Here is a 27,231-nt window from a genome sequence, read left to right as displayed (position 1 = left end):
TTCCAGCCCCCTCTTTCCTATTCTCTGTATCCCTAATTGCAAGCATCCCTATTAGCAGAATCTCCTTCTCCATTCTGTTGTTGGCTTAGTTCTTAGAATACTTTCTGCTAATTTATAAATATAATATTCTGTATGGCTGTTTTATTCTCCTTAAGGATCTGCATCTAAAACCTCACTCCTTATTTCTTGGATTTCCACCCTGCTTCATCATAATCCATTTCCACTTTGAATTGTAGCTTTCTGCTTGTTTTATGTATATGAGCCAACTGTGTAGCTGTAAAATATCCATTCAAATCAGTTAATCCTCCTTGTTCTATTAGAAGGATAAGCTTATCACATTTGACCCTTGCCCACTTCCTCTCCCTGATAAAATCCATCAAATCTTTGTTAATTATTATCCACAAATTCTCCTTTGGTTGATAAATATGCCTGACCTGTATATAAAACTAAAGAAACTAAAAACCTCCATAAACAAGGGATCTGATGTCACTTTCATTCTTCCTCAATGAATAGGTTCAGATCCGATTTGACCACTTTCTAAAGATTCTAGGATCCAAATCTCAAACTCCATCTTTGCCTATAATGCACCTGACCACTAGAATACCTTGGATCTCGTTTGCCGCTTTTCAAAATCTTTGAGATATTATGAGTGAAAATATGCATTTTCCTTTCCACCTTTTTGACCGTCTTTCTTCTACTTATTACTTAATTTAGCCCTTTGCCTTCTGTATACTCTCTACTGAGTTTTCAGTAATTTTTATACCATTCCTTTTCCTCCTATACCCTTAGGTATTTTCCCGTAATACCATTGTCGGTAGTTATTTCTTCTCTGTTTCCTTCTTTCCTCTTTTTTTAGACTTTGATTTTTTCCAGTATGGCTGATAAGCCAACTGGATTGTAAAAAAATGCACTTCCTGTGGGCATAAGATCCCCAGTTTTGATGCCCACAGGAAGTGCATTTATTGTTTGGACCCTGCACATCTGGAGGCCAGTTGTTCCATTTGTGCAGCCTCTAATGCTAGAGCAATTAGTGATAGGAAGAACAAGGTAATTTTGAAAGGCCTCCTTCCTGCTTCCGCGTCATCTTTAGGCAGTTCTTCAGGAGTTCAAACCTTCCTCCCAAAAATCGAAGGAGCCCAGGGAACACCGTAAGCACTCTCCTGCCCGATCTCCACAGCCTATGCCAACTGTAGAACCTACAAAATAGGTTCCTAAAATCTCAGATCTGAAACCTTCAGATCTGGTACAGTCGACTGTTCCATCTCCTTGGCCCGTGTTCGAAGGTTCTCTCCAGAGCTGGTGTCTTTGAGACTGAGGTCCCCCTTTTTGCAGGAAATGCTGAAAAAGTCCTCAGGGCCACCTTCCATACCCTCTTCCATTAGGACTTCTTATAGTTTGTCTGAAGCAGAAGTGGATAGGAACATGAGGAAATTCCTCAAAACACAAATCCAGCTGGGTGTTTTACCAGCTTCATATCCCATCAGATCCTTGAGCCGCAAAACATCTTTTCAACCATTAACTGCTCATTTTCTTATCCAAACACCTGTTTCAGAGTCCTAGGATCCAAGAGCCCCAAGAGGTGAACCATCAGATCTGAAGGTTATTTCAACCTCGACACCGGCTTCTTTCCTGACGTGATCAGCTCCGACAATTCTTTATCCTGATGGCTCTCAGAGCCGAAGCATCAGCAGTGGATCTGAGGGACTGACTTTGACTCCAACGTTTTTGGAGCCATCCTCTTGGACCTTCAGCACTTGATAGCTTGGCTCCGACTCCTCCTGCAGATTGGGGAGGCATGGGGGTTGTCTGCAACGGCAGCCTTGGCTCCATTGGGATTGGTCTCTGCCTCTCTGTGCCCCTCTGCCTTTGAGGTGGTGAAGAGGGCTTTCTCTCAACCCAGAGTAGTGTTGACTCTCCCTTCCTTGGATCCATACCCTACGCCTTCTCTGGATTCTGTGTCTTGGCCCTCACATCCTACACCTCAGGGACAGCCAGCCCAGAAGAGTTTTCAAGCAGTCCCGACCAGGGAACTCCCCATCTCTTCTGATATCTCCCCAGAACATCCGACTGAGGTGGTCCCTTGGAAGAAAATGTGCAACAGGAGGCACTTGAATTCCCCATAGGAATCCCTCAAAGAAGACACCGATTTTGATGAGGGTGAAGGGTCCCCTAGATCTCCACTTGAAGATGTCTCAGTTGGAGACATCTTAGAGATCCTTCAGCAGAAAGGTGGTTGGTCTTCTCATACCCCTTCCAAGGAGGAATTGGTGTTCTTGGAAGCCTTTGGGTCTGGCCCATCTACATCTTGGGTTGCCCACCCTGCAGATGAGCTTGTAGATCTTGTCTCCTGCAGGGCATGAAAGGAACTGGACTCCATGGAACCTATTCCAAAATGCCTCAACAAAATCTTAAGCATGCCTTCTGATGGACAGTACTGGACTAAAGGGATTCCTGTAGATGCCATGGCTGTTTCAGCAGCTACCAAAAAGAAGCTTGCAGAACAAAGCTCCACTGTCCATCCCCCTAACAGAGAGCCTAGGGCTTTGGACAGGTTTTGGATGTGAATGTATTCATCAGTGACATTTGCCCTGCAATCGCTGAACTATCTGGCACATTTCACCAGATTACAGAGGGACTTGATAAAGGAACTCTCTAATTCTGCCCTAGGGTCTATGTCCGCAGAGGAACAGAAGTCCTTTTCCTAATGAGTGGGTACCCTGCAATCGATTACAAATGCATCCATGAGGTTGATTATCTCGCATGCCACAGATGGTACCTTGAGGGCAGCCAGTTCAGGCATATCCATAAAGAGACATTCCTGGATGAGATTGTTCGATTTGGCAGAACCATTCAAGGCATTATTCATCAATGCTCCCTTGGAAGGTCCTGCAGTGAACAGAACAGAAAGACCTTGTCTACTGTTGGAATTCACTTTTCTACCCCACAGAGACCCTTTTCTAGGAACCAATGTGGCAGTAAGAAAAAGTGGTTCAAGAAACCTCAAGGTCCTTTTCAGGAGTCTTGTGGGGAATTTTCTCCCAGAGGCAGAGGGGAGAAATAACTACAGTGATAGACGTTGCCCACATGGCAGATGGGATCTGCAGAACCAAGGATCTTGAGCTTCTTTCTCGGACAGATCTTTCCAGTGTTCCTGAAAGGTTTCCCGACTGTCCCTGTCTGGAGGCAGTTAGGGGGCACTTATGCTAGCACCAGAATGCCTGGCTAGCCATCACACATGACATTTGGGTGCAAACGATCATATCCAGGGGATATTTCATTCCCTTTTTACAAATTCCAGTAAAACCAAGGAAAATTCTCCCTGATATTCCACCCAGAGATATTCCACCCAATCAGAGGGAGTTAGCGGCTCAAGTGATTACGAAGCTGCTAGACAAAAGAGTTATCCAGGAGGTCCCACAAACCAAACAGGATCCACATTTTACTTAAGGTTCTTTTTAGTGCCAAAAAAGGCAGGGGACCTGAGAATTATTTTTGATCTATGCTATTTGAACCAGTTTGCAAAATATTCCAAAGTCTGGATGGTCACGGTTCAGTCCATTTTGCACCTTCAGAAGGACGAATGGATGTGCTCAGTCAGTCTTCAAGATGCATACTATCTCATCAGAATGAACAGGTACTCCCAAAGGTATCTACGCTTCCAGCTGGGAGCCAGTCATTATCAGTTTAGAGCCCTCCCCTTTGGTCTCACCACAGCCCCCAGGGTGTTCATGAAATGCATGGTACTGAGACTTGGATTCAGAGTGTTTCCCTATTTAGATAATTGGCTCCTTACCGCACCAACCAGGTATCTACTAGTAAAAGCCAGAGATTACTTCCTTCAGCTGTCACTCTCACTGGGAATCACCATCAACATGCACAAATCTCATCTTCAACCAGTTCAAGTTGTAGATTTTATAGGGGTGTGCTTGGACACAGTCAGTTGTCTAGCTCTTCTGTCACAAAACAGAATTCTTACATTGAAAACACACCAAACAGATTCTTTCTATTCCTACTCCCCCTGCAAGATTTATCCTAAAGGCACTAGTGTCAGTGGCTGCTACTGTAACTCTAATTCTACTCCCACTTACACATGAGAATTCTCTAATGGACCCTGAGAGTTCAGTGGTCCCTTCATTGTTATCCCTTATATCACCCAATAAAACTGTCTCAAGTTTGCAGAAAGTCTCTTCTTTGGTGGATCTTCTCCAATAAAGGTTGTCCATTTATCCTTTCTCCCCCAGTGTCACATTGATCACAAATGCCTCCCAGTTGGGATGGGAGGGCATTACTTGGGACAGACTGTACAAGGCACGTTGTCCCCACAAGAGACCAATTTGTATATCAATGTCCTAGAGATGAGGGTGGTTCTTTTGAGCATTGCAGTCCTTTCAGAGCTTTCTCCCTGTAGGGACTGTTGCAGTACAAATGGACAACATGTCAGTAATCTGGTACATCAGTAAACGGGGAGCCAAATCCTATCCTCTGTGCCGTGAAGCAGTGAGGGTATGGCAATGGGTGACTTCATCCAGCCACTTTCTTTTAGCAATGCAAATACTGTGGAAATCCAGCATTCTAGTGGAAAAAGTTAGCAGGACCATCCTCATGCCTCACAAGTGGTCTCTCAACCAATCAGTGGCAAACTTGATCTTCGTGGTCAACTTGCTGTGACCTATTTGCATCTCCCCTAAACAACAAATGCAGCAGATTCTTTGCCTTTATCCCACCTCAGGAACAGTCACAAAGAGATGCTCTAATCCAGGTTTGGCCCTTTGGTCCCCTTTATGCTTATCCTTCTCTGCCTCTCATCACCAAGTTTCTTCAGAAAACACTTCAGTTGAAGAGCACAGTAATCTTCATTGCCCTCTTCTGGCCTTGATGAGTGTGTTCTATTTCCTTTGGTTTCATTTAGTACATCCTGCTTGGACACTGGATCCCTGTCCAGACCTCCTATCTCACCCATCAGGACAAGTTCACCTGGATATTGCAAGGATCAAGTTGACCATGGTTTCTCCAATTTCAATGATGGCTAGAAATTCCAGGCTTTTCTCCCCAGTTCAAAAAATCCTAGTCTCCTCTCATAAACCTTTGACAATGAAAATATACAAAAGTAAATGGAAAAGGTTTTCACTTTGGGCTCATCAGAGAGAATTAGATGCCTTTACCAATCCGCTTTTAGTGGTTCTAGATTTCCTTGCCTTGATTTTCCAGGACAGAGCAAGTTTTTCCATTATCAGTGTTCAGTTAGCAGCTATATGGAACTATCACATCGGAGATAATGCCTCTCCTTTAGCATCATCCAAGTTATGTAAGGCCTTTATGAAAGGTACCTTCTTACTTAGATCTCCAATAAAGGTACTTACCTCCACATTGGGACCTCGCTATGGTTTTGCAAACCTTAGTACTCTCCCCCTTTGAACCATCAGCTAAAGGAGATCTCAAGTTTCTTTCTTGGAAAACTGTTTTCCCTGGTAGCTATAACTTCTGCAAGATGAGTACCTGAACGCCGAGCATTGTCTTCCAAACTACCATATTTGATATTTCACAAGGACAGGGTTACTTTATGCACAAATCCTTCTTTCCTAACAAAATTACCTCTGAAACCAGTATTGGCGTGGTCATCAGTTTGCTGGTTTTCTTCCCCAAATTTGAAAAGAAAGGTGAATACACCCTTCATCTTCTTGATGTACATAGGCAACTTCATTTTTACCTTCACAGGACCAAGGAATTCAGAAAAACTAATCTGTTATTTGTCTCTTTCACTAGTAAAAGATTGGGAAGATCAGTTTTTTAAACTACACTGGCTAAATGCATTACAGATTGCATTTCCTATGTTTGTACATTGAAAGGTATTGCCTTACTAAAACAACTGAAAGCACATTCAGCCAGGTCAATGTCTACATTGGCAGCCTTTTGGGCTAGAGCCTCTATTGAAGGTATTTGTGCAGCTGCCACTTTTTCTAATACTCATACCTTTATTGCGCATTACAAATTGGACATTATTTCTAGAAATAGAGCTGTTGTTGGTTCTGCGATGTTCTGGAGCCTCCTTCCATGATGGCCACCCAAGTTTACTGTAGCTGGGGACTCTGTCCCATTCACTGAGGAACAAATGAAAATGACAACATCAGATAAAGGAGTTATGTACTCCCCATAGTGTTCATCTGTGTTGTCCATTTTCATTCTTCTTCAGCTTCCCCCCCTTCACCCTGTCCTTGATTTTGGCAGAGAGACCTAACAAAAGTATTGCTAGGAATCATCTTTCCTGTTTGAGTTCCTGATCTTCCAGCTGTCACTTTCCTGTCATAGCATTGTTATTCTGTTTTATAATTATAAAGTATATGATAGCAGCAAACTCGATCTGAAGTATTGTAGTGATCTGGGGCATTATGGATAAGGGAGGAGCTCAAGATTCTCATCCTAGAATCTTTAGAAAGTGGCCGAGCCAGATCCAAGGATTGGATCTGAACCCATTCATTGAGGAAGAATGAAAACGGGCAACACAGATCGAACGTTACGGTGAGTACCTAGCTTCTTTTTTCCAGTTTCTTGTTTTTTTGTATTATCTTTTGTTTAGTATCTTCCCGCATATCCTAATCTGCCATAAAAGAACCTCTTAACTCATACTCTTAAATACATACTTTATCTTCTCCCCATAAATATAGATATTGCTGAACCAATTCATGTGTGGGTACATAGTTTACAGCTATAGCCTTAGTTTTGCCTTCATTAACTTTGCATTCCAAAAAGACTTGAAACTGTCTCAATGTTCCACAGCACCAAGATGTCCTTTTCTGGTTTTATCATGTACAAAATAAAATTGTCTGCAAATAAAGCCAACTTTTCTTGATTTGTCAGAATCAACTCTTTCTGGTGGTATGATTGCATCTTTAATAATACAGGTCTTGGCTGCTTTCTCATGGCTAGGTTTAGAGCAAACATTCACAATGTACTCTTTCAGTTAACAAATCTTGCTGTGGAATACCAGTCCAGTTACACATCTGTGCTTCCAAAAAAATACACTCTGTTCCTTCCCGTTTCTCTGGTAAAGCAGAAAATCTTACATTTTCTCTGTGAGCTATGTCCTCTTACTCAGCCATTTTTTGAAACATCCCTCCTTCTTCTTGAGCAATGTCATTACTCAGACTTTTCTTCATTTCAACCTCTGATTTTGCAGTTTTATCAGTTCATCTGAATAGCTGTTTAAAGCTTATTCCAGTGTTTCCAGCCTTTTGTTATTTGAGTTGATATAGTCCTTCAGTTTTGCATTTATTTTAATCTGCTGTGAGCACATTTGATTTATTTTTCTCTAAACTGCTGAAAGTCCTCTGTAGTATCAAAGCTGGAGCTTTAACTGCTTTCTTCTGAACAGCTTCAGGATTCTTCTTAGTCAGTGTTTTCTTTTCACCTTTCTTGTTGATTTTCTTTCGGGCTTCTAACTTTCTTCTTTGCTGGCAGGCAGTATACTTAACTAGCAAGTAAAGGAATTTACTAAAACAGGCAGAATTACTGGTCTTTGTCTATCAGTTTCTTTTTCCACACTGGGAAAGCTGAAATTAAGCTGTTCAGTATGCAGCATTTGGAAAACCTCCTTTTATCTTTTGAGCAAGTATTTAAACACTCTTTTAAAATTTTGATACAGCTCAAATAGAACTACTTTATTTTTAATGTATTTTCTTCTTGAAAACATAGCAGCATTTTCCCAGTTTGCTACATTTTTACAGCTCCTTTAATGCCTCTCCTTATTCCTGCTACATACTTGAAATCCACTATCTGTTTATTACTTACTTCCCTTTCCTCCACACCCCCACTTCTCTAATATCTCATCTCCAGCCATCCCCTTGAAGTCTGTATTCAGTCCTATATAACCTGTGAAACAGTCTCATATGCAAATCAAGCACACACTACAGTACTCTTACATTTTTTAACGGTATCGCTGAGTTCATAGGTTCATAGGTTCGTACTAGGCCATCAGCCCTAGGGCCTATACAAGCCTAGCCATAACAATTCCCTGGCTATTTCTTCCCACATTATTTACTTTCCTGGACCCCTGTCTAGCAGGGCGACTGACGTGATCCCTGGGGTGAATTTCCTTTCTCCCATCCAATCGTCAAGGTTCCTCTTGAAGAGGTCCAAAGAGGCACTCTGCTTGACATGTATGGGCAATCTATTCCAGAGTCTGGGGAGTCTCTGGGTCAGGAACCTATCCCTCCAGCATGTTTTGTTTATTGTGATGACAAGGTTTAGATCCCTGGAGCGTGTAGCTCTGAGGGATTGGGATTTCTTTAAGTGTAGCTTGTCCAACAGCTCTGGGTTTGGCATGGCCTTGTATGTTAAGCAGAGATCGCCTCTGAGTAGACGATATGCGACAGAGTATAGCTGGAGTTTTTTAAGGCGGTCAGCGTAGGGCATATGCTTTAGGCCTGTGATTCTTTTAGTGAGGTATTTCTGAGGCCTTTCCAGTGGTTGCAGATGTCTTGAGAGGTACATACCAAATGGGGCGTTGTATTCTATAATGGGTCTAATGAGGGATGAGTACAGTGGGACAATGACCTCCTTTTTTCTGGATGAAAAGCCCTTCGTGATGAGGTGTGCCACATAGAAGGGTTTCCTGACTGTTGTGGCGATGTGGTTATCGAAGGTGAGACCACTGTCCACCTGTGTCCCTAAGTCTCTTATCACACTTTCTGTGTTTAGTGTACTGCCACCTATATGGTAATTCATGGATACATGCTTTTTCCCAAAGGGGATAACGATACATTTCTTGGCATTGAGCTTGAGCCCATGGCTCTGGCACCAAGCATCTGTTTCTGTAAGGCCCTTTTGTAGAGTATCCACATCATTTGGGGATTCAATAATGGCTCCCAGTTTGCAGTCATCTGCAAACTTTGTTAGCCAGAGTCCCTTAGTGTTGACCTGTACTTCAGAGAAGTAGATGCCAAACAAGAGCGGCCCCAGGACTGAACCCTGAGGTACTCCACTTGTCACTTGTCTGGAGCTGGATTTGGAGTCGGCTACTTTTACAGTGTGGGTTCTATCAGTAAGCCATTTAGCAACCCATTGGGTGACATAGGGATTAATGCCCAACTTAGTAAGTTTATCTATGATTCCAGAGTGGGGAATGGTGTCAAAGGCCTTGTCAAGGTCTAGATAGGCTGTGTGGACCACCTTACCCTTGTCCATGGCTCTGGAGACTGATTCAAAGAAGTCAATCAGGTTCAGGAGACAAGATCGGCCCTTCACAAACCCAAACTGGGTGGGGTCCAGTGTTTGAAGGTTGCCAATGTCTTTGTTTATAAGTTCCATGATAATACGCTCCATGGCCTTGCAGATAAGGCTTGTCAGACTGATGGGACGGTAGTTTCCGGGATCCAAGGTGGATCCCCCCTTGTGGATTGGGATAACTGTAGCTCTGCGCCACTTAGTGGGCACGAAACCTGAGGTGAGGCTATGATTAAACATGACACTTAGGTGAGGTGAGGTGCCAGTTCATATTGTAGTTCATGTAGTACACAGCCCGGGATGTCATCTGGTCCCATGGATGCTGTATTCTTGGCTTTAGAGAGTGCATTTTGTACCTGTGTGGCCGTTATTACTGGAATTTGGCAATCTTCCGGTATTGAGATGGGCCATTTAGGGGGTGAGAGGGGGGTGAAGTTGGCACTGAATCGATCTGCCAGGATATTGGCAATATCCTTCGGATCAGTATATTTAATGCCATTCTGTTTTAGCTCAGAGCAGATCTGAGCATTGCCTTTTATATTCTTGACATAGTTATAGAATACTTTGCGGTTGTCTTTGGAATCTTCGGCAATTTTATTTTCGTAACTAGCTTTGGAGGATTTTATGAGGCATCTCAGTTTCTTACTGAGGCTAGTAAGGGAGTTTTTTGCATCCTAGGATTTTCCTCTTTTCTGCAAAAAAAGAGTGGGCAGTAATAGCATGACTTCAAATAACAAAAAGAAAATATACATGCTTTAGTTTTTTTTCTGTGTTCCTCAGACTACTGAGCTTACTCACCAGCTGCTCTTTTGACCCATTCATTTCCTGGAGCAAGAACCGTAAAGCTAATTATTTCCCTGAGGATGAAGAGCAAGCATGCCAGCAGCCAACTTGATGAGGAGGATCGAGGATTTTAAGACCTGCCCCTTCCATGTATGCATATCTGCATCCAAGGGATTGGCAATGCAGGGGGGTTTGTCATGCACACTGTGCCTCGGCATCCCTGTTTCACTGTAGACAAGCATTCTTTGTGATCATGTGATCCTGGACTCAGCCAGGTATTCTACTGCAGTGAGTTTGCTCATTAATACAATACTCTCTCCTTCCCAGAAGAGAAGCAAGCAGACTCAAGTCTTGTTAACCATCTCCTCCCCCATGCCAGTTGCAAGTGTTGTGTGAGCTGGTATCTCCAGAATCGTAGGACTTTATCCTGTCTAAAATACGCATGTTCTAGTTAAAAATCAAAGTCTTCCAAGAATCTAATCTAAGGCAGGAGTTAAAAAGCATAATAGATCTGATGTCAATTTTCATTCATTCATGACAGATGGGTTTCAGTTTCGTCATCATCGGAACCGACTCGGCTGATATAACAAGCTCACACCAGCCAGAAACTCTCGAGCTAAGGTTACTCATAGTGCCCCTCTCCTTATCTCTTCAGGTCTCGTTTGCCACATAGAGATTCAAGATGTGCTAGGTCTGCTCTCAAGCTAAGTGTTATAGTTTTCACACAAATCTTTCAAATTTTTCACTTCTGTTTTTCTAAAATCTCTTTATTGATTAGTCATATATATATATATATATATATATATATATATATGTCTTTTTACTGTGCGAGTGCTTTTCCTTCTCCTAATTACCTTGTTGATGCTTCTTTGTACCATTGTTGGTACAGGCCCCTCCCTTCCCCTTACCTCTTGGTAATCTCAGTACCATCAATGGTATTACTTCCTTTCCTTCCCTTTACCCTCTTGAGTCTATCTTTATTACCATTGTTGGTATTAAACAAAAAAAAAAATTTTCGTGTGTGTGTCTTGATCGCTTCACAAAATTTCTTACTGTTGTTCTTTTTGGATTTGTTGACAATGGCTGACAAAAAAAGGTACCACTGGCATTAAACAGTGGCATCTATATCGGAAGATTGAATGCTAAAAATAGCAAACGCTCTTTTATCGAACTTAAAAAGCAAAACCTTAAAATGGCGAAGGAACAGATCAGCACATTTTTCCCAGGGAAAAAAATTTGCTGATCCAGAAAAAAAAAAAACAATGTACAGGCAAAATAAAGCGGGGGAATTCAACCCACACTCTCCCCAACTTAAATATACCAACTTCCATATCGCACCACAGTGGAGAAAACAGCAAAGTCAGGAGAACGGCCCATCGATTTTTTTTTTCCCCTGAGGAAATAAAATTGATGTTCCATGCCTTCAGCATTTTCAGGTTTCTCATTTTAAAGTTCAGTATAAGAGCGTTCGCTAATTTAAGCATTTGCTCTTCTGATAGGAACCCAGTGTGATAAATTTGGCAGGAAGATGCCAAATTCCAATGGGCATCTGTCTTGCATATACTGTTTAGGAGTACCACACTTGAAAGTTCAACCTCTGTGTGAGCTCTGTAAGGGCTTTAGTGCCCACACCTTAGCAGAGCATAAAAATAAGTTAATTTTAAAAGGTCTGCTAAAAACCCCTTTCTCAAAGGCCTTTTCTGAGGTGGAGGTATCAACCCCTCCTAAGAAAGAGACAAAGAAGAGGAGTCATTTGGTCCCAACGTTTCCTCAGTCACAGGAACCGAAAACTTTTAAAGCCCAGGTTCATACTGAACAGAAGATTAAACATGCCAAACTGACACCGACAACTATCTCAGCACTGGTGCCTAAAACTCGCTCCATGGTGCCGTCTTTGACTACAGAACTGACTACAACAATTGCCATGGTACCAACCCCTTCCATGGTACCGCAGACCCTCTCAGCACTGACAATAGCTTCTCTCTTAAAATTGGTCACTCCCCCATCACAACTTTTAGGTCATTCGACCACGGTGCCAAAGGTTGAGTCACTAGCCAGGACACGATACTGCCTGTCCATTTACCCTTTTGTTGGACAGTAGCTTACTCCATTTCTTGACCAGAATCCCCATTGGGGATGTCCACTCATTCCACCAGAAGCCTTTTGGAGGATAACGTAGTGAGACGTGTGGATCAGCTCCTAGCGGCCAGAGGCATCCCAATCCCATTCAGGACCTCACTCCCACCAGGAGCTGAGAGATTTTCTCCACAGACTTCAACCTATATTCCTCCTTCAATCCCTCCCAACAGGTCTTGGAGTCCTCGATTCCAATGCCCCTCCCAGTGCCAGCTTCTTCGATTCCATTGGTGAATCTTACCATGGTTCCAAAACTTACCCTGTGGACCACAGCTCAGTTGGAGCCGACCCACCCTTGAGACCATGACTGGTCTGTTGGCACCGTGATTCCTAGTATGGCACTGATTTTCTTCTACGGCTCTGTGTATGGTTCCGGTTGTATTGACAACTCCGAGTCCTCTCACAGCTCCTTCCCTAGAGGTTGGCTCATCGGAGTGGAGTGTGACCCCGGTTCCGAGGTTGTCTTTCTCAGTTCCCAGCTCCCATCCCTCTTTGGGCAGGCCTGCCTTCCAAGTTATGGAGAGGGCACTCACCTCAGCAGGCTCACAGTTAAATGTCACATATGTCATCTGGATCACAGCTGCCACAGTCCACTACAGTGGGGCAATGGGCACGGGAGTAGCAAGATACCCTACCGCAGGGTACTCTCTCTTCGGAGTCCTCTTCAGACCTTCCCTCAAATGAGCCACCCCATAAGAGATCATGCAAGAGGAAGCACATTGATTCACCTGAGGAATCTCTCACTGAAGATGCAGCTTACGATGAGGGGGAAGGGTACCCACGGTCGCCCCCAGAAGATGTCTCCTTTGTAGACATACTAGAGATGTTGAAATAGAGGGGTGATTTGAAGTCCACCAACCCTTCTTTGGATTAATCTGTATTCTTGCAAGCTTTCCGTGCCCAACCTTCTTCTTCCTGGGTAACCTCACCTGCTGATGTGTTGGTCAAGCTCATCGTGCAGCTCACTTGGAAAACCTCTGACACTGTTGAGCCAATCCCCTGGAGACCAGAAAAATACTGCCCCCCCCCCCCACTGTTCCAAAGGCTTGTCAGTAGATGCTATGGTGGTGGTGGCGGTGACCACAAAGAAAAAACTCACAGATGAGAGTCCTGCTGTCCATCCTTCAGAGTCTCAGACGTTGGACAGATTAAGGAAAAGGGTTTATGCTTCAAAGACCTTTGCCATACAGTCATTGAATTATTTGGCACATTTTACCCATCTTCAAAGGGACCTAATCACAGAAATTTCAGGAACCTTAGCAGGAGCAGTATCTGATGAGGTACGCAACAAAGTTGCCTCCCATCTTCCCACCCTGGTGTGAATATCTAATTCGTCCATGCAGTTGATTGTGCATGTAAATGAAGGGGCAGCCAGAGCAGGGGGCTCTGGTGTTGTCTTGAGACGTCATGCCTGGATGCTCTTGTGCAACTTTGCAGACCCCTTCAAGTCTTCCTTCGTCAGTGCTCCCATTGATGCTTCCTCTCTATTTGGTCCAAAAGTTAAAGACATGTTAGTCAAGTGTGAAAAGGATGGCAAGACCCTGTCTGCTGTGGGTGTACAATTTTCCACTCCCTCTCTATTTGGTCCAAAAGTTAAAGACATGTTAGTCAAGTGTGGAAAGGATGGCAAGACCCTGTCTACTGTGGGTGTACATTTTTCCACTCCCCAGCGATCCTACACCAGGAATACGAGAAGTGGAAGGATGTGGTTCAGAAATCCCCAAGGGCCTTTTCGTGACATATGTGGCAAGGTTTCCTCCCCGGGGCAGAGGGGGAAACCCATCAGGAAGACACGTCCCCCCCCCCCCCATGGCAGAGGGGGCCTGTGTAACCAGGGTTCCAGAGATTCCTTTGCCAGACAGCCCTACCAATGCTTCTGAAGAGCGGCCCAATTGCTTGCCTCTGGAAGCAGAGGACAATTCTCTCTGCACCAAATAGCCTGGCATTCAATGACATCGGATTCCTGTGTACAGCCGATAATTACCAAAGGTTACCACATTCCCTTCAATCCTTACCCAAGGCTACAAAGGTGAATCCCTGATGTTCCACCAAGTCAGAGGGATGCAGCAGTGCAAGAAATTTAAAAGCTGCTGAAAAAAAGAGTCATCCAAACAGTGCCACAGACCAAGTAGAATCCAGATTTTACTCATGGTTCTTTTTAGTGCCAAAAAAGGCAGGGGACTGCAGGCCAATTTTAGACCTTGGCATCCTAAACAGGTTCACCAAACAGACCAAATTTCAAATGGTCACTGTTCAGTCTATCCTTCCGTTTCTGGAAAAAGACTATTGGATGTGCTCGATAGATCTCCAGGATGTGTATTACCATATAAAAATGGACAAATGCTCCAGGAGATATCTCCATTTCCGGTTGGGAGCCCAATCATTACCAGTTCCGACTGCTGTCCTTTGGTCTCCCCACAGCCCCCAGAGTGTTCACCAAATGTATGGCAGTAGTAACAGCTCACTTGAGACTGCAAGGATTCTGTTGTTTCCATATTTAGACGATTGGCTCCTTACCGCCCCCACCAAGCATCTACTACTTCTCGCCTTGCACTACACACTACAGCTGGCATGGCTCTTAGGTTTCTCATTAAACAAGGAGAAGTCAAAACTAATACCTTCTCAAAGCCTAGAATTCATAGGAGTAACATTCAACAGGAGGTGCTGTCTTGTGGTTCTTCCTCATCACAGATTACAGAGGCTAAGATCGCAGCTCCGAGTGATACTTTCTCAGGACAAAGTCCCAGCTCTTTTAGTCCTTCAACTGCTAGGGTGAATGGCAGCAACTATCATCATAGTTCCCCTAGCCAGATTCCATATGAAGCTACTACAGTGGCTCCTATTAACACATTCTATGTCCCACTCAATCCGCATAACAAACCATTGCAAGCAGGATCTGAATTGGTGGATGAAGTCAGTAAAGGAGTTATGGAGTTGTCCCTTTTCACCCCCTCAGCCCAAGGCCATAGTGACCACAGATGCATCCCTGATGCGGTGGGGGGGGGGGGGGCATTTTCAGGGAAAGACAGTTTAAGGCACTTGGTCGCCCTTAGAGGCCAATTTGCATATCAGCATCTAGAACTGGGGCAGTGCTTCTGGCATTGCAAGCATTCCAATCTGCCCTCCCATCAGAGACAATTGCTGTCCATTCAGACAGCATGTCGTAGTCTGGTATATCGACAAACAGGGGTGAACCAGATCCTACCCATTATGTCGGGAAGCCATGAGAGTATGGCAATGGGCGATAGCCTCCAGCTGCTTTCTGATAGCAATGCACATTCCCAGGAATTCCAACATGATTGTGGACAAACTGAGCAGATACATTCTCCTGCCTGACGAGTGGTCTCTCAATGCCAAGGTAGCATCAGAGATTTTTCATCTCTGGGGTCGGCCTTGCTGCAATCTATTTGCTGCATCTGCCATCAACCACAAATGCAACAGCTACTTTGCCCGAATCCCTGAGGGATACTCTTGTACATGATTGGCCCCCGGGACTGCTTTATGCCTTCCCCCCTTTCCTCTGATTCCACTATTTTTAAAGAAAGCACATCGGTTGAGAAGCAAAGTAATCCTCATTGCACCCTATTGGGCCAACCAAGTCTGCTTTCCCTTCCTTTGGCCTCGCCTAGTTCACCGCCATGGACTCTAGACCCGACTCTAGGATTACTGTCATATCCACAGGGGTTGGTCCATCCAAACCTATTGAGCCTCAAGCTGACAGCATGGTACCTCCACTTCCAGTAATTGCCAGGCAAAATAATCTATCTTCCCCTGTACAAAAAATACTTCTAGCTTCCCATAAACTATCCACCAGGAAAATTTATTGTAGTAAATGGAACAGATTTGTGTTGTGGTCTTGAGAAAAAGGCTTGACCCTGGCTTTGAAGATTTCTCTTTAATATCTCGTCTCTGCATAACCTTCTTAAAAGGAGTCATGCATTTAAAACCACCCTTTAAAGAGCCATTGAACCTTGGAATTTGACGCTAGTCCTTCAGACCTTGACTCATCAATCCTTAGAGCCAGCTGCCACTTGCAATATAAAATTTTTGTCTTGGAAGACTTTTTATTCCTGGTAGCCATCACTTCAGCCAGGAGAATATCAGAATTACAGGCCTTGTGTGTAAAGCGCCATAACATAGTTTTTCACAAAGAGAGAGTATTTCTTTGGATTTAACCCCTCCTTTCTACCCAAAGTTGTATCTGATTTCAATATTAATCAATCCATTGACCTGCTAGTTTTCTTCCCAAATTTTTCTAACAAAGGAGAATATTGTTTGCATTTATTGGATGTACATAGAAAATTGTGTTTTTACTTAGACAAGACTAAATCATTCTGGAAATCAGACCAATTGTTCCTGTCTTTTTCAGGGACCAAGTTAGGTAAATCAGTTTCTAAAGTCACTTTGGCAAAATGGTTGAGCGACTGCATCTCCTTTGTCTATCAACAAAATAAAATGTGTTTAACAACTAAAGTCAAGAAGCATTTAACCAGATCAGTTGCCACTTCCTTAGCCTTTCATTCGAGAGTTTCTATGGATGACATTTGCGCAGCAGCTACTTGGGCTACCCCTCATACCTTTATCACTCATTACAAATTGGACATGATCTCCAGGGGGAGAGCATCCTTTGGCTCTATGGTGCTCGGAAATATCCTTCCATAGGGCCTCCAAGGTAGCTAGGGACTCTGTCCCATCTGTCATGAATGAATGAAGATTGACGATATCAGATAAAGAAGTTATGTTCTTACCATAACGTTTCATCTGTGTTGTTGATCTTCATTCATTCATGACATCCCACCCTCCTACCCCCCTCCAAAGACTCCTGGATGTTCAGAATTGTTCCTGGTTGCATGGTAGGGTATTTGCTCAGACAAAGCCTTTGCTTTCTTATTCTTCCGGGCAAACTCGATCTGAAGAGATGAGGAGAAGGGCACTATGGGTAACCTTAGCTCAAGAGTTTCTGGCTGGCGTGAGCTTGTTATATCAGCCGGGTCAGTTCCAAAACCCATCTGTCATGAATGAATGAAGATCAACAACACAGATGGAACATTACAGTAAGAACATAACTTCTTTTTATAAAGATTTAAGTGTAATTGTGGACTGAAGATCAAGTATCTGAACACATTGAAACTATATGTAAAAGAAGATATTCTACCTTAGGATGAATGAATAGGTATTTAAAAGCAAGAAATACCATGGTAGCACTGACTCTGTACTGCTCTATAATAAACTGTAGGTTGGAATATGGGAATACAGGTACTCACTCTAGTCACCAATAACAAAATCATACAAAAACAAAATTGAACACACACATATCTGTATGGGTCACAGGGAAATTTTAGAACATGGAACACTCTACTTACAAATGATTAACTATGTTATAGTAGTTATTTATTTATCTTTTTTTTAACTGGGTTAGTTTCACTAGGCTACTGGCCTCTTTTCAAGGGAGATCTGAACTTCTGTCTTATGTTGCAGAAAAGCTAGAAAGGGCATTACCAGTTTAAATCTAGCGCTAATCCACACACACACACACACACATTCATTTTAGTTTATGAATTTTTATAAAATTCCAGAATATCTAACACAGTTCAGCAAATCTTAAATCACTGAACCTCAGGAACAGACTTTAAACATGAGTCCATATCTCCTCAGTCCTTGCAGTCACTAAATTCAGAAGGTTGAGCCTATCTGGGAATACCTTACCCCATTCCCTGTCTTGAGATTCCTGCTGCCTTGGCATTGCTGACCCCAGTACCATGCTGCACTGTCCCATCATATGCCTGCAACTCTAGGCTCCACCACAGTAATTTGGGATTTTTCTGGCTGGCTCTCTGTAGCCATAGATCCCCCTCAGACTCCTCCTGCAATCCACTGCAAATACTCCGCACAAGGGCCTCCCTCTCTTGGTAAGGTTTCATCATGTTAACATGGTACAATTTGTGCCCCCGCTTCCTGCCTAGCAGTTCTACCATGTAGTTAACATCACTGACCTTCCTTGCCACTTTGTAAGGTCCCTCCCAAGCTGCCTGCAGCTTGTTGTGTCTGACAGGAATGATAACCATTACCTGCTGCCCTAGAACATACTCTCTAGCTCAAGCATTCCTGTCATACCAGACCTTTTTCTGCTGTTGAGCTTCTGCCAGGTTCTCCGAGGCCAAGCCCATGAGTTTCCTGAGCTTTGTCCTGAGGTTTATGACATACGCCACAACAGACTCCTTGTGGGATTCACACACACCCTCCAACACACCCTCCCACTCATGTCGAATCAAATCTAGAGGTCCCCTCACTCTATGCCCATACAGCAACTCAAAGGGTGAAAAACACATGGATTCCTGAGGGAACCTGTCTGTAAGCAAACAGATGGGGCAAATATTTGTCCCAGTCCCTCTTAAACTGGTCTGCAAATGTCAATAGCATCGTCTTGAGTGTAGAGTTTAACCTCTCAACAAGACCATTAGTCTGGGGATGGTAGGGGGTGGTCTTTAGGTGCTTCATGCCACAGTACTTCCACAGACAAGCCAGCAAATTTGACATGAAACTGGCAACTCTCAGTCAGTATTTCTTTTGGGAAACTTACCCTGCTGAAAATCTCTAACAAAACATTTTCCACCTTTTCTCCTTCAATGGAGGATAGAGCCACTGCCTCAGGGTATCTGGTAGCATAATCTACTATCACTAGGATGTACTTTTTCCCTGTGGAACTTGGGATACTCAGAGGCCCCACAATATCCTGAGCTACCCTCTGAAATGGCTCCTCAGTCAGAGGCAAAGGCATCAAAGGAGCTTTCACCTTGTCTCCTGCCTTGCCTACCTTTTGGCACTGCTCACAGGTTCTGCAGTACCCTGTTATATCTCTGAAAATTGCAGGCCAATAAAAGTTCTGCATAGTACATCTCTTTGTACATTTTATGCCCATATGACCTGCAAAGGGAATATCATGAGCTGTGGCTAGCAGTGCCAGACAGTAGGCTCTGAGCACTAACAACTGCTGTATTCTCTAACCCTCTAGCCCTCCCTCAGGGGTCCACTCTCTATACAGTAACTCTTTGTCCCAGTATGCAGATTCCCCCTTCCCTTGAGAATCCGGTGTCTCACTAGCTACATCCCTCAGGCCTTGTAATGTAGAGAGGTGAGCCTGTCTCAACTCTCTCTTTGTAACCCTTCCCAGCTCCCCTTCCAGAGAAAGTCTAGCATCCTCCGACTGCATTGCCTCATTGTCAGGCTGGGTACTACTACTCACCTCTGCCCTTGCAGTCACTCTGTCCAAGGGAACATCAGTATCTACAAGCAGCTGTGGCTCACCTTCAGTCTCACTGCTACAGGGTAGCTCCCTCTCTGAAGTAAGCACCTCACCAGTCCTGGCTGCAAGCGTGCAGTCTGTCTGGGTCTCCCCCAGGCTACCAGACCCACATGCTTGTCTCCAAGCCTGACTGCATGTAACTGCATTATCAAAATAATTCCCCATCAGGACATCTGCAGGGATATCCTAAAACACACCTACTTGCTGACTTCCTTTTACACCCTCCCAGTCAAGGTGAACCCTAGCCAAAGGTATTTGGAATGGGGTACCTCCTAAAGCTCTGACTGGAGTAGACTGCCAAAGCAAGTAGTGCTCCTCTGTAACCATTGCAAGCTTCACAGTGGTTAGGTCAGAGGCTGTATCTCTCTTAGCCATGGCCTCTTTCCCATTCACTCAGGATATAACCTCTTGTGGTAGTTTGGTGCCCCTGTTGTCTCGAGACAACCTACTGTTGGCATTATGTCATTCCCACTTACTGGCTCTCCCACCTTTTGTTCCCCACCTTGCCTCCATGGACATCTATATGCTACATGACCCCACTGGTTGCATTTAAAACATTTAACCCTAGGTCTTGGACATGTACCTGGACTAGTGGCTTACCCTGCTACTGGCAGACTGTGTTGGGGCAGTCTGTGCTGTCCACCATGGGTTCTCTTAGACCCATGAGCAGCACTGGGTGTCCCTTTCCTGTACAGTGATGCCCTGCTCTCTAGTTATAGGTCTCCCTTCTTCCCCAACTCATCTACAGTAGTGCATTGTCTATCAGATAACCAGATTCTCATGTCCTCGGGCAAAGTGCTATGGGTTTGTTCCTCACCAAAATGTCTGCCAGCCCGTCAAAAGTGGTGACCGGCCATCCACTCACCCACCTATGAAAATAAGTGTTTGGTCCAGCAGCATACTCACACAAATGTTTTCATCTGCTTTGCATTTATGCTCACAAAACTTTTTCCCATAAACTTCAGGTGTTAGCTTAAAAAATTCTAGCAAACAGGTCTTTACAATATTATATTTTAAACAGTCAGTATCAAACAGTTTGGAAAGAACAGTTACATCTTTACCATGGAGTAAGGGGGTCAGGAACCGTACCCAGAGTCCCTGGTCAACATCAAACTGTTTACATACCCTCTCAAACATATGAATGAAACTATCAAAATTATCCCTCTCTGTAAACTGTGGAAGAAATTTACTGACCTTTGTTGCTTCTGGGGTTCAGTTACTCACTTCCCATTACCTCCATGACTCTGGCCAAGAGTCAGCATCTCCTTTTCATCTTGCCTCTGCCTCTCCTTCTCCACAGCTTCCAGGTGTCTCAGTCTATCTGCTGCTTCTATTGCCAAATGCTTGGCCTCCAACTCAAGTCTCTTTAACTCCAGATGCTTTTTTTAAGTCCCCTGTGAAAAGGTTGACCTGTCCATTTTCTGAGACTTGTACATCTCCACAGCCACTCTGATTGTCCCCCTGGTTGCTATTCTCTGATGCAGTTATGACTAAAGCTGCAAAAATGTCTGCTTTAGTCAGGTTTCCATGCACCAGTCCTTTAGCCTGGCACATCTCAGCCAACTGGCTCCTTGTCAGCTTGCCATACTCCTCTGCTGACATGCTTGCCTGCTCTCCTTGATTGACTAGGCTAACAAAAAATAAAGCAATTGTGATATGAACTCTGAATATTCAATGCATGGCTGATTAAGAGTACAAATGCCTCAATGCATGGCTGATTAAGAGTACAAATGCCTTCAGTGATCACTGTACACAAGCTACAGGAATTCAATATCCACACCACTACAAGTAAGTTAATATGTGATGTGGCTATCCCACCAGTGCCAAACAATTAATATGTGATGCCCCTGCACTGGCCCAGTAATCAAGGAGCCTCAATCCTCGCCACTAGCACTAGTGAGGGATGTGCACACTGGGAGGATAAGTACATACACAGTAAAGTACAATTTCCCTTAAGAGCACACAGAGATCACAGTCAATCTGGGGCTGGTTTTTGCCTCTTTCTCCAGATCCCCAATAAGACCGCACTGGCACAGCTATAGGGTTAAGATCTCAGCCAAGTGGCCAAGCTACGACCTCCAGCACCCTCTCTGTCCAACCAGTGTTTTGTGTCCCCGCCCATGTAGCTGACCCACACACTTTGAGATTTGATGGATGTACAAACAACACAAACCCACACCTGGGAAAGGCTGGTACAGGTTTACTAGCTATGCCCCCTTCTGCCCAGACTGTAAGGTAATTTATCACTGTCACCAGCCAGCTCTTATCAACTACTTTTAAGGCCCTTACCAAAGGGTGACCAATCCTACTGTGTGATGTTACTATTATCCAAATGGTAAGTGTGACCAAGGCCAAGGCTATTTTGGAATGGCCTATACAGTGCCACCAGATATATATGCAGGTTCTCTAAGAGCTTACATTTCTCTAAACAAACCAGCCACAATTAAAAGGTTTAAATATATTTAATAATAATTAATAAAAGAACAAGATAATACTCAGTAACTCAACACAGTGACTGCAGAGTTCAGAATCACAGGAAATATTTTAAACAACATTGCAGGACAGTCTGAAATAAATACAGAAACCATCTGAACTAATCTTACTGTAGTCCTGTCTATCTCTAAAAGAGATACTATGCCTAAATTCTCCCTTCTGTGGCTCTGCTCGACAGAGGCACAGGAAATTAACTTTCTTGGGTGGCATAAGCCAGGGAACCTTGTTGGTTAGGCTTACTTAGGCCCTTGGGCCAATAGCCTAATACCTACCTATGAACCTATAAATCTTACTTATAGAGCAACATGCAGGCAAAAGTGCCGATTAGTGGGATGTTTCCAGGTCTAAAGACAAATACAAAATGCCCTGTCTCTCTCTGAGAGAGGTCCCAAATTAATATCAAAACATTACTGCTGGGTGAGCTGGATGACATCAGACTGTCACCTGCCTTCAATTCCCAGGCTAACAGAAACCAACATCGCTCAGATGTGCAGCTGCTGGGAAGTAACAGAGCAATAAAAACACTTTAAATTTGAAACCTAGTAATTATTTCTGTTTCAAGTTGATAGGAAAACCCCTAGCTCTAGACGTTGTGTCTGCTTGCTGGACTGAAACTAACTTTTTTATAGCACATCGTAAAGCACTTAATTTCAACTTATTTTCTTAAAGTTTTGTAAGTTAACTCTGTATGTCCCAGCTTCTACCATTAAAACATACATTTGCACAGGCATATGGCTTGTATCCATTTCTGTTTCCCACTAGGTTACATTGTGGTTACATTCTCGAAGCTCAGTACATAACATACAGTTCTCTTACATTTGTAAGACAAACATATGAATCATATCACTATTCAAAATGACATATGATTATACAGCTGAGCTGGCAGTGTCGCATCTCTATACAAGTCATATTAATATTTTCAAGTAACATACAATTTACAAAATTTCAGATAGCTGGACTTTGCAGTATTTCCCTGGTGTTACAACTTGGAGAAATTAAACAAATACATATCTAAAGGCACCAAGAAATTCATTATTTTTTTCCCCTTTATGGGAGATGAACAAGGTCTTCATGACTTCACCAAGTAGCTTGCCAATTTTACTACATTTTGTCTTTGAAAAATAAGTAGTAGTAATAACAGTAATAATGTTGATGATGATAGTAAATCATAGTGTAGCCCGTTGTTGCTGCTGCCACTCACTTTGTTTAAAAATATCGTGGTATAAGTTAAGTATGAAGCTATGACCTGTACATCCACCACATGTTCACAAAGCACTATGAACTAGATATCCAGTTCAGGAACAGGATAGATTTTGATGTGGCAGTTTTATAGGGACTTCAGGAATAATGTTTCGCCATCCTGTATTAGTCAAAATAGTATTATTTGATATTCTGTTGGTTTTACTATTGTGAGACTCCCCATATTAAGATTGTGCAGCTATATGAAGTAAGTATACTATAATCTATTTTGAGTGAATCACTCTTGTAGTAGCCCATAAATCCACTTGGGCTTGGAACAGAATTGAATAGGAATACTTAATAAGCAGTGTGTTATTAATTGTATAATGTCATTGTATTTACACTAGTATATTTATGAGCTGTGGGCACTGAAGTTTTATTCATTTATTATAGATAATGACTTTGTTGATGGTGGAATTGAAAATGATAAGAGGGCAGAGTTGCTTTCATATGGTGTGCTTAACGATAGACAGGGAAGGAGTAGAGTGAGACAGTTGTCCCCTTCACTCCTGGGAAGCATTAAAGGCCATGGAAAAAGAGGACAGACTGAAGTCCATTTATACTAATTCAAGATCTTTTCCCTTGAATATATACTGTTATGGTTTTTACCTCATGCAGCTCTATTTTCTGAGCATATCCTTAAGAAGGAACTTTGTATGTTTGTTACAAGTTTTATAGTGGTTCACTGAAGTGGTAGGTCTGCTACTTTCAATTGCTGAGCAGACGTGATTTGGTCTCTTAGGCTAACCTCACTTTTCCATTTGTGTTACCCAGATTTTCTGTCTGAGAACAACAGTAGTAGTGATCTTTTGTTTTAAGGAGACAAGCTGTCCGAATTGTATAGCAGATTGTAAAAATGCAGTGCCATGTGTCACAATCCATAGTTATTTTGTCATTCAGCCACCATCACATCACACTATTGTTGCAATGTTTAGTGTGGTGTCTTACTGATGGGTCAGTATTTACAGTGTTATGTGTCTTATGAATGTTAAAATCCAATTTGACTGAAAAGTGAATTTACTTTTGGAATGTATTTAAGCAGAGTCATGTAAAAACATGTATGTACCCACAGATAACTTGCAAAGCCTGTATGGAGTTTTTAATTTTTCGATAGTATGGGAGAGACATAGCTACTTGCACCTTTCTTTGTTGTCATTCATACGTTTTGTGAAAATGTAAGTTTGGAGATTTATTTCTCTGTTTACCTGTCAGTTTATCTGTCTGTCTGTCTGTCTCAGTTTGTTATTGCTAAGACATGCCTTTACTTGCAATTAAGATACACAAGCAATAAGGACAGAACTAAAGGAAGAAATAAATAGCATTTTTAAGTTAGTTAAGCTCATGGAAAATAATTAAATGCTGTTGCAATTTTTAATTTTTTTTTTTATTCCTTCTCTTTTTTTATTAGGTGATAAGTTTGTAGAATACCTGAATGTCACACCTGACGAGATAAACACCATCCTCAACTGGACAGTTATAGCCCTGATTGCTTACTTGGTTCTCTCCTTTGTTTTGGGCCTGGCTTTTTCCATTGTGATGCGCATATTTTGGTGGCTGAAGATTGTGCTTTTCCTTTCTGCTTTCCTGTACATCATAGCAGTTGTTGAAAACACAGTTCATCGTGCTACCATACTTTTGGGTCTTGTAGTCTTCTATATCCTGCTTGGGAAACTTTTTAATTCATCCAATCCGCAGTCTAACCATTTGGAAAAGGAAGTTTGCAGGCTTCAGAACCAGATTAGTGATCTTAGCTGGAAGCTGTCACGAGTGACACAGCCTAGAAGAGGGGATATGGAGAATTATGAGTAGCTGTTTGACGCACTGCAAGCTTCCCTTCAAGAGCACTGCATGTTTGGACTAAGATTTACAACTCACAACAAAAAAGGAGCACATTTTGTGTGGTAGTTCCAAATGTTGCTGCTAGACTTCACCTTTTTATGGTAACAGCATGGCAGAGAAATCATAAAAGGACTAGACAAAAACGGAGCTCATTTATTAACCACAGTGGTGCTACAAAATGAGTGCCAGTAAAAGTGTCTCACATATATGTGGAATGGGGCAGAATGGAGGCTTTAAGGAACCATACCTTGCATGGCTCTTCTTTTGTTGTGTAATGTGTTTATTAGTGTTGTAGCCCTGTCATTACATTTGTTTCCCATTTCAAATGCTGGAACTACAGCACTATATAACAAGAATGTACAAGTATTCAAGTGCCTTATTTTTATTTTTAAATAAACTGACAAGTTTTTATTATGAAAGGTTATAAAAGAACTTGATATGGCAGATCCTTCTGTAGCACAATGATTCAGCTTGCTTTGCCTACACAAACAGTACAGTGCACATAGTTTACAGCTGTTAATTTACAGTAATATAAAAGAAGTCAGAGTCTGATAAAACAGCAATGACTAGTACTGTTTTAGTAGTAAACCAGCATATTGTTGTAGCTCTTTTCAATCGTTTTCTTAATACATTTTTGCACTTCATGCTGCAGTGCCTCCCACCAGCTGTTTAGACTGTTGTTGCCACTATCTGCTTTTCTTAGGGTTAAGCAATACCTCTAAACTGGGGACTAATGTAGTGCTTTTACAGCAAGGAATCCCTGTCTTTTTTACTGAGTTTTTAGCTGCTTCTTTTGTAGCCTATTTGTAAGATACTTAACATAGGCTACCACAGACATGCTTTTTACATTTGTTTATATTTTTCTGTTGACCATCTTATAGGTTCATAGGTAGGTACTAGGCTATCTGCCCAAAGGCATTTATAAGCCTAGCCGGAATGTGTTGGTTTTCGCCGCCCCCTTAGATTAGGTTCCTGTGCCTGTGTCTAGCAGAGCCATTGAAGTGATCCCTGGGGTAAACTTTCTGTTTCCCATTCACTCGTCAAGGTTTCTCTTGAAGAGGGTTAGCGGGGAGCTCTGCCTAATGTAGATTGGAATCTTGCAAAAACAGTAGTAGGAGGCACCAACACGATCTGAAATCTTCACAGTGAATAAAATCCAACCATTAGGCACGATAAAAGTCCAATAAACACTTTAATATAAAAAATGAGCGCTTTCACGTAGTGCAAGGCTACGCTTCATCAGATACATTCACAAAAATATTGCAGACTTAAATACAAAACATTTTGGCGGGATCATTAACCAATGAATTCATTATTGAATTAATGAAATGTATAATAATCATTCTGTCTTTCAATTAATGTTTTTTCACTAAAGTTATCAGCCCTTCGGCTTAAAAATGGAAAAATGTGTGTGAAATATAATAATATGAAACTTCTCCATATACAACAAAGTAGCATGCCTCATTTTTTAAAACCTATGTACACCATTCCCGTAACAATATTAATGCAATCAGATGCCTACAAGCTTCAACAACGAAGGCTGATATATCAGCGGGTGTAAATTAGAGAAATCACAAAACTGTCAAAAAATATACATTGAAAAATATATCTAGTAGGCATACGCATAAGCCATGTCTCATATAGTCCCCTACTGAATCAACTCAGATATGTATTTAAAATTCAAACTTGAAACGGGGAAAGCCAAATAATCATTGCCCAAATACACGGCTCAGTGAAAATATACGAAGGTTTAATCAGCTCTTAATCACCCAATGGTAGCAGTAAAATCAATACGACCATTAAATTGTATAGCCATGGTGCGATAAACAGACTATAACACAAGCATACCAAACTCCACAAACGTGGAACAGTACAAAAACCCATTGGCAGTCAAATATGCAAAAAGACAGATGCAAGGATGTCCGTTGCAGAAATACTTAGTAGAAAGTCAAACCTGATTTTTTGACCTGATAGATTGGAATCTTGTTCCAGAGCATGGGAAGTCTCTGGGACAGGAATCTATCCCTCCAGCACATCCTATTTATTGTTGTGGTGAGGTTTAGATCCCTGGAGCATGTGGCTCGAGGGGATATGGTTTTCTTTAGGTGGAGCATGTCCATCAATTCTGGGTTGGACATGGCCTTGTATGTCAGGCAGAGATCACCTCTGAGTAGGCGGTATGCAACCGAGTACAGCTGGAGTTTCTTTAGTCGAGCTGC

The 27,231-nt window shown here is 42.6% G+C and overlaps 1 protein-coding gene across 1 annotated transcript in view; it reads left to right on the top strand.

The window, feature by feature from the left end:
- LOC122811867 (transmembrane protein 109-like) overlaps window positions 1–25,456 on the top strand; it is a 226,574-nt gene extending 201,118 nt beyond the window's left edge. Inside the window, exon 3 of the mRNA XM_044083997.1 lies at window positions 24,582–25,456. Within this exon, the coding sequence (XP_043939932.1) occupies window positions 24,582–24,982 (401 nt within the window). The 3' untranslated portion in view covers window positions 24,983–25,456. The remainder of the gene's footprint in view (window positions 1–24,581) is intronic.
- Window positions 25,457–27,231: the final 1,775 nt, after the last annotated feature.

This window comes from Protopterus annectens, chromosome 9.part0, assembly GCF_019279795.1.
Source record: "Protopterus annectens isolate FY-2018-M chromosome 9.part0, PAN1.0, whole genome shotgun sequence".
NCBI classification, from domain to species: Eukaryota; Metazoa; Chordata; order Ceratodontiformes; family Protopteridae; genus Protopterus; species Protopterus annectens.
Note: the sequence above shows the minus strand (reverse complement) of the source record. Positions and strands in the feature narration are given on the sequence as shown.